The sequence below is a fragment of the Erigeron canadensis genome, chromosome 6 (assembly GCF_010389155.1).
Source record: "Erigeron canadensis isolate Cc75 chromosome 6, C_canadensis_v1, whole genome shotgun sequence".
NCBI lineage: Eukaryota > Viridiplantae > Streptophyta > Magnoliopsida > Asterales > Asteraceae > Erigeron > Erigeron canadensis.
The window spans coordinates 16,289,180-16,295,808 of NC_057766.1; the positions used below are offsets into that span (position 1 = coordinate 16,289,180).

Genomic DNA, 6,629 nt, shown 5'->3' on the forward strand with positions numbered 1-6,629 from the left:
CATTTACTTCTTTTCAAATTCAAAACACTTTTTGTTTTCTCTCACCATCATTCAATCACCTTCACATAAACTTCTATATCACTTGGTTGATTTGTTTGGTTTATTTCTTAAGTGGCTAGTAATTTCAGAGTGTTCCTAAGTTCATTTCATTACATTTCATCATCAGATCATCATATTTTAAAGGTAGAAATTCTTGTTTTTAGTTTGAATACCAACTGTCTGATTAAATGTCAATATGAGCTGATCATGTTAGTTATGAGTTCTATGATAGTTTGCAGTATTGTTTGATGATCTTAGATGCATGTTTTACCATCACCAAAAAAAACATTACAAAACAAGTAGTATGGTTAGATACCATACTAGTTCATATACATGACATGCCATGTATATGTAAACAAGCAAAAAATGCATCCTAGATACTACCTCATATTAGCTATAGACGAAAACAAACTAATATGAAATACAGAATTACTTAACGACTATTAGGTAGGAGTATCCCTAATCTTCATCACGCTTCACCATAAGTTGTCTCGGAAGATTCCATGCTTCAATAAACCGGTTTACCATGACAATATTCTTGAAACGTAAAGTAACAAGTTTCAATTGAACTGTTGAGGCTATCAAGTCTCGAATTTGATCTACTTGCCTCGATTTATTGGAGAATAATTTGGAATTGCGCTCTTGCCAAATAAAATAAGAAGTAGCAGCTATCAACAACTTGCCAATAACCGTCCAAGCTGAATTCGAGTTGCCTCTTTGAACGAGCCATCTTGTAATATCATCCCATTTTGGTTGGACGTTTTGCAAGAAAGCTAAATGTCTTGTTACCAAACCTGTGAAGAGAATACACAATCAAAAAATAAATGGTTATGTGAATCTGGTCCTTGCTGACTGTCGCAAACAAGATTGTAATTCATATTTCCACCAGCACTCCATCTCATTATTTTGTCTTGGGTTTTCAATTTCCTCCTAAAGATAAGCCACATAAGGAATGAGTGTCTTGGGATCATCTGTGAAAACCAAACAGCTTTATACCATTGCACCTCATCTTTTCGACTCCTCACCGATTCCCAAACCATACCAGATGAGAAATCTACCTCTTTTCCCTTGAAGTCCTTCCAATAATATACATCCTGAAGAGATGATAATTGCACATTAGGTATATTAATTAAAACGGGGAATAAATCTAACCATGAAGTTGGCCATTTCCACTCTGCATTCTGTATGATATCAGCCACTACACTTGTACGACTAAATCCAGCCAACATAATATTCCTGTTCGAGATATGGTTACTCAGCGGATAGCCTTCAGCCCAGATATCAAACCACACAGATGTTCTTAAACCATCACCAATACGTGCCCAACAATGTGGCCTAATATTATCCCGCAACTATAGTAGTTTCCTCCATCCCCAACTACAATTTTGAGGAATAGGAACATCCCAAAAACTACGCTCCTTTAACCTATATGAATGGATCCATTTAACCCACAACGATTCTCTTCGGGTTAATAAGCTCCAAACATGAGTTGTCATTAATGCAATGTTAACATTAGTTATGCGCCTAATGCCTAACCCCCCCTCCTTTTTTGGAAGAAAAACCGTATTCCATGCTACATTTGCCTTCCCTTTAATCGAGTCACCTTGATTCCAAAGAAAAGCCCTCATTTTACTTTCTAACTCATCGATGATCCTTTGTGGGAGAATAAAAACCGAAGCCCAATAAATATGGAAAGAAGAAAGAACATACCTGATTAGCTGTAGTCTCCCCGCAAACGAAAGCGATTTAGTTTTCCAATCATTTGTCCTGTTTTCAAGCTTTCCAACCAATACCTTGCAATCCTTGTATAATAACCGAGTAGCCACAAGAGGGACACCAAGATATCTTACAGGTAAATTACCTTCTTCAAATGGCATGATGTCAAGAATAGCTTGTCTAACCTGGTTTGAAACATTGCAAAAGAAGGCCGTGCTCTTGGGACGACTTGGTTTAAGTCCTGACATAGCACTAAACATATTTAAAGACTCCATGATCACCTTAGCTGAATTGGCTTCTCCACGTGTAAATATAAATAAGTCATCAGCAAAGCAAAGATTGGTAATTCGTTGTTTATCACACTTGCTATGAAATCTAAAATGCACAGCTCTATCCACTTCAAAGTCCAAAATCAAAGTTAGGACCTCCATTACTAACGTGAACAAGTATGGAGAGATGGGATCACCCTGTCTCAACCCTCTCTTTCCCTTAAAAAAGCCATGTAAATTTCCATTAATCGATAATGAAAAAGATGTAGTCGTAACACAAGCCATAATCCATTTAATCATTACCGGATGAAAACCAAAACCATACAACACCGCCCTTAAAAAACTCCAATCAACAGTATCATACGCCTTTTGAATATCGATCTTAAAAGCACATCGAGGCGGACCTACATTTCTATGATAATTATGCATAAGCTCTTGAGTCAATGAAATATTATCTGAAATCCACCTACCAGGTACAAATGCAGATTGATTAATATCAACTAACTCCTGAAGACAATCTTTGATCCTAGTCGTGACAATCTTACTTATACATTTATAAATGGTATGACAACACGAAATAGGACGATAGTCATTAATGAGGGAAGGAGTCGAGACCTTTGGAATTAATGCAATGATCGTGTGATTAATCTGCTGCAACAATGAACTATTACGAAAAAACTCATGGATAGCCAAGCAAACCTCACCACCAACAATATCCCAAGCTCCCTTAAAAAAGGCTGATGTGTACCCATCCGGTCCTGGCGCTTTATCTTCCCCTATATCAAACATAGCTTGCCGTATTTCCAGGTCAGTAACATTACGGATCATTGTTGTTGCGCTAGATAACTCAATTCTTTTTTGAAAAATATGACTTGGGACTGAGGTATTTGCACTGTCCACAATACCCAAAAAATTTGCAAAATGATCTACAAAAACTTTTGGAGCATTACCACCTTCATGTATAACTCCATTCATATCTTTGATCACCTCAATCCTATTTTTATGATTCTTTGCTTTCAATGACTTATGGAAGAAAGCAGAGTTCGAATCCCCAGCATCCAACCATTGAATTTTCGATTTTTGTTTCAAAAATTTTTCTTCATCAATTCGGGCTTCATGAAAATTCTTAAAACAAACAGCTTTCCTCTCTTTGAGTTGCATATCCAACGGGTCCCTATCGATTACAAATGAATAGAATCGAGTTCTTGTCTCAACACATCAATACGCTTATGTAAATTACCTTCTTGCTGCATAAGTTTGCGAATTGGAGCCTTAATTGCCTTAAGCTTTTTAACCACTTGAAACATGTGGTGTCCCTGAACTTCCATCTTCCACTCCTTCCCCACAGCTTCAAGAAAACCCTTCTTATGGACCAAAAAATTTGCAAATTTAAAAGGTTTAGGCCGACTCCGTGTAACTGAGGGCAACTTGAGTATACACGGGGTATGATCAGACACTCGATAAGGTTGAAACACGGCACAAGCTGCTTTTAAATATGGTGTGCCGTGTTTCAACCTTATCGAGTGTCTGATCATACCCCGTGTATACTCAAGTTGCCCTCAGTTACACGGAGTCGGCCTAAACCTTTTAAATTTGCAAATTTTTTGGTCCATAAGAAGGGTTTTCTTGAAGCTGTGGGGAAGGAGTGGAAGATGGAAGTTCAGGGACACCACATGTTTCAAGTGGTTAAAAAGCTTAAGGCAATTAAGGCTTCAATTCGCAAACTTATGCAGCAAGAAGGTAATTTACATAAGCGTATTGATGTGTTGAGACAAGAACTCGATTCTATTCATTTGTAATCGATAGGGACCCGTTGGATATGCAACTCAAAGAGAGGAAAGCTGTTTGTTTTAAGAATTTTCATGAAGCCCGAATTGATGAAGAAAAATTTTTGAAACAAAAATCGAAAATTCAATGGTTGGATGCTGGGGATTCGAACTCTGCTTTCTTCCATAAGTCATTGAAAGCAAAGAATCATAGAAATAGGATTGAGGTGATCAAAGATATGAATGGAGTTATACATGAAGGTGGTAATGCTCCAAAAGTTTTTGTAGATTATTTTGCAAATTTTTTGGGTATTGTGGGCAGTGCAAATACCTCAGTCCCAAGTCATACTTTTCAAAAAAGAATTGAGTTATCTAGCGCAACAACAATGATCCGTATGTTACTGACCTAGAAATACGGCAAGCTATGTTTGATATAGGGGAAGATAAAGCGCCAGGACCGGATGGGTACATATCAGCCTTTTTTAAGGGAGCTTGGGATATTGTTGGTGGTGAGGTTTGCTTGGCTATCCATGAGTTTTTTCGTAATAGTTCATTGTTGCAGCAGATTAATCACACGATCATTGCATTAATTCCAAAGGTTTCCCTCATTAATGACTATCGTCCTATTTCGTGTTGTAATACCATTTATAAATGTATAAGTAAGATTGTCACGACTAGGATCAAAGATTGTCTTCAGGAGTTAGTTGATATTAATCAATCTGCATTTGTACCTGGTAGGCGGATTTCAGATAATATTTTATTGACTCAAGAGCTTATGCATAATTATCATAGAAATGTAGGTCCGCCTTGATGTGCTTTTAAGATCGATATTCAGAAGGCGTATGATACTGTTGATTGGAGTTTTTTAAGGGCGGTGTTGTATGGTTTTGGTTTTCATCCGATAATGATTAAATGGATTATGGCTTGTGTTACGACTACATCTTTTTCATTATCGATTAATGGAAATTTACATGGCTTTTTTAAGGGAAAGAGAGGGTTGAGACAGGGTGATCCCATCTCTCCATACTTGTTCACGTTAGTAATGGAGGTCCTAACTTTGATTTTGGACTTTGAAGTGGATAGAGCTGTGCATTTTAGATTTCATAGCAAGTGTGATAAACAACGAATTACCAATCTTTGCTTTGCTGATGACTTATTTATATTTACACGTGGAGAAGCCAATTCAGCTAAGGTGATCATGGAGTCTTTAAATATGTTTAGTGCTATGTCAGGACTTAAACCAAGTCGTCCCAAGAGCACGGCCTTCTTTTGCAATGTTTCAAACCAGGTTAGACAAGCTATTCTTGACATCATGCCATTTGAAGAAGGTAATTTACCTGTAAGATATCTTGGTGTCCCTCTTGTGGCTACTCGGTTATTATACAAGGATTGCAAGGTATTGGTTGGAAAGCTTGAAAACAGGACAAATGATTGGAAAACTAAATCGCTTTCGTTTGCGGGGAGACTACAGCTAATCAGGTTTGTTCTTTCTTCTTTCCATATTTATTGGGCTTCGGTTTTTATTCTCCCACAAAGGATCATCGATGAGTTAGAAAGTAAAATGAGGGCTTTTCTTTGGAATCAAGGTGACTCGATTAAAGGGAAGGCAAATGTAGCATGGAATACGGTTTGTCTTCCAAAAAAGGAGGGGGGGGGGGTTAGGCATTAGACTGATGTTAACATTGCATTAATGACAACTCATGTTTGGAGCTTATTAACCCGAAGAGAATCGTTGTGGGTTAAATGGATCCATTCATATAGGTTAAAGGAGCGTAGCTTTTGGGATGTTCCTATTCCTCAAAATTGCAGTTAGGAATGGAGGAAACTACTACAGTTGCGGGATAATATTAAGCCACATTGTTGGGCACGTATTGGTGATGGTTTAAGAACATCTGTGTGGTTTGATATCTGGGCTGAAGGCTGTCCGCTGAGTAACCATATCTCGAACAGGAATATTATGTTGGCTGGTTTTAGTCGTACAAGTGTAGTGGCTGATATCATATAGAATGCAGAGTGGAAATGGCCAACTGCATGGTTAGATTTATTCCCCGTTTTAATTAATATACCTAATGTGCAATTATCATCTCTTCAGGATGTATATTATTGGAAGGACTCCAAGGGGAAAGTGGTAGATTTCTCATCTGGTATGGTTTGGGAATCGGTGAGGAGTCGAAAAGATGAGGTGCAATGGTATAAAGCTGTTTGGTTTTCACAGATGATCCCAAGACACTCATTCCTTATGTGGCTTATCTTTAGGAGGAAATTGAAAACCCAAGACAAAATAATGAGATGGAGTGTTGGTGAAAATATGAATTACAATCTTGTTTGCTGTCCTCTTTGTCAGCAAGGACCAGATTCACATAACTATTTATTTTTTTTATTGTGTATTCTCTTCACAAGTTTGGCAACAAGTAAGACATTTAGCTTTCTTGCAAAACGTCTAACCAAAATGGGATGATATTACAAGATGGCTCGTTCAAAGAGGCAACTCGAATTCAGCTTGGACGGTTATTGGCAAGTTGTTGATAGCTGCTACTTCTTATTTTATTTGGCAAGAGCGCAATTCCAGATTATTCTCCAATAAATCGAGGCAAGTAGATCAAATCCGAGACTTGATAGCGTCAACAGTTCGGTTGAAACTTGTTACTTTACGTTTCAAGTATACTGTCATGGTAAACCGGTTTATTGAAGCATGGAATCTTCCGAGACAACTTATGGTGAAGCGTGATGAAGATTAGGGATACTCCTACCTAATAGTCGTTAAGTAATTCTGTATTTCATATTAATTTGTTTTCGTCTATAGCTAATATGAGGTAGTATCTAGTATGCATTTTTTGCT

At 37.5% G+C, this 6,629-nt stretch overlaps 1 protein-coding gene across 1 annotated transcript; it reads right to left on the reverse strand.

Moving 5' to 3' along the window:
* Positions 1-498: 498 nt before the first annotated feature.
* Positions 499-1,268, reverse strand: LOC122604367. The gene is made up of 2 exons (XM_043777262.1): positions 893-1,268; positions 499-833 (listed from the first exon to the last, which is right to left on the reverse strand). The coding sequence occupies exons 1-2, from the start codon at positions 1,266-1,268 to the stop codon at positions 499-501; spliced, it is 711 nt and encodes a 236-aa protein (XP_043633197.1).
* Positions 1,269-6,629: the final 5,361 nt, after the last annotated feature.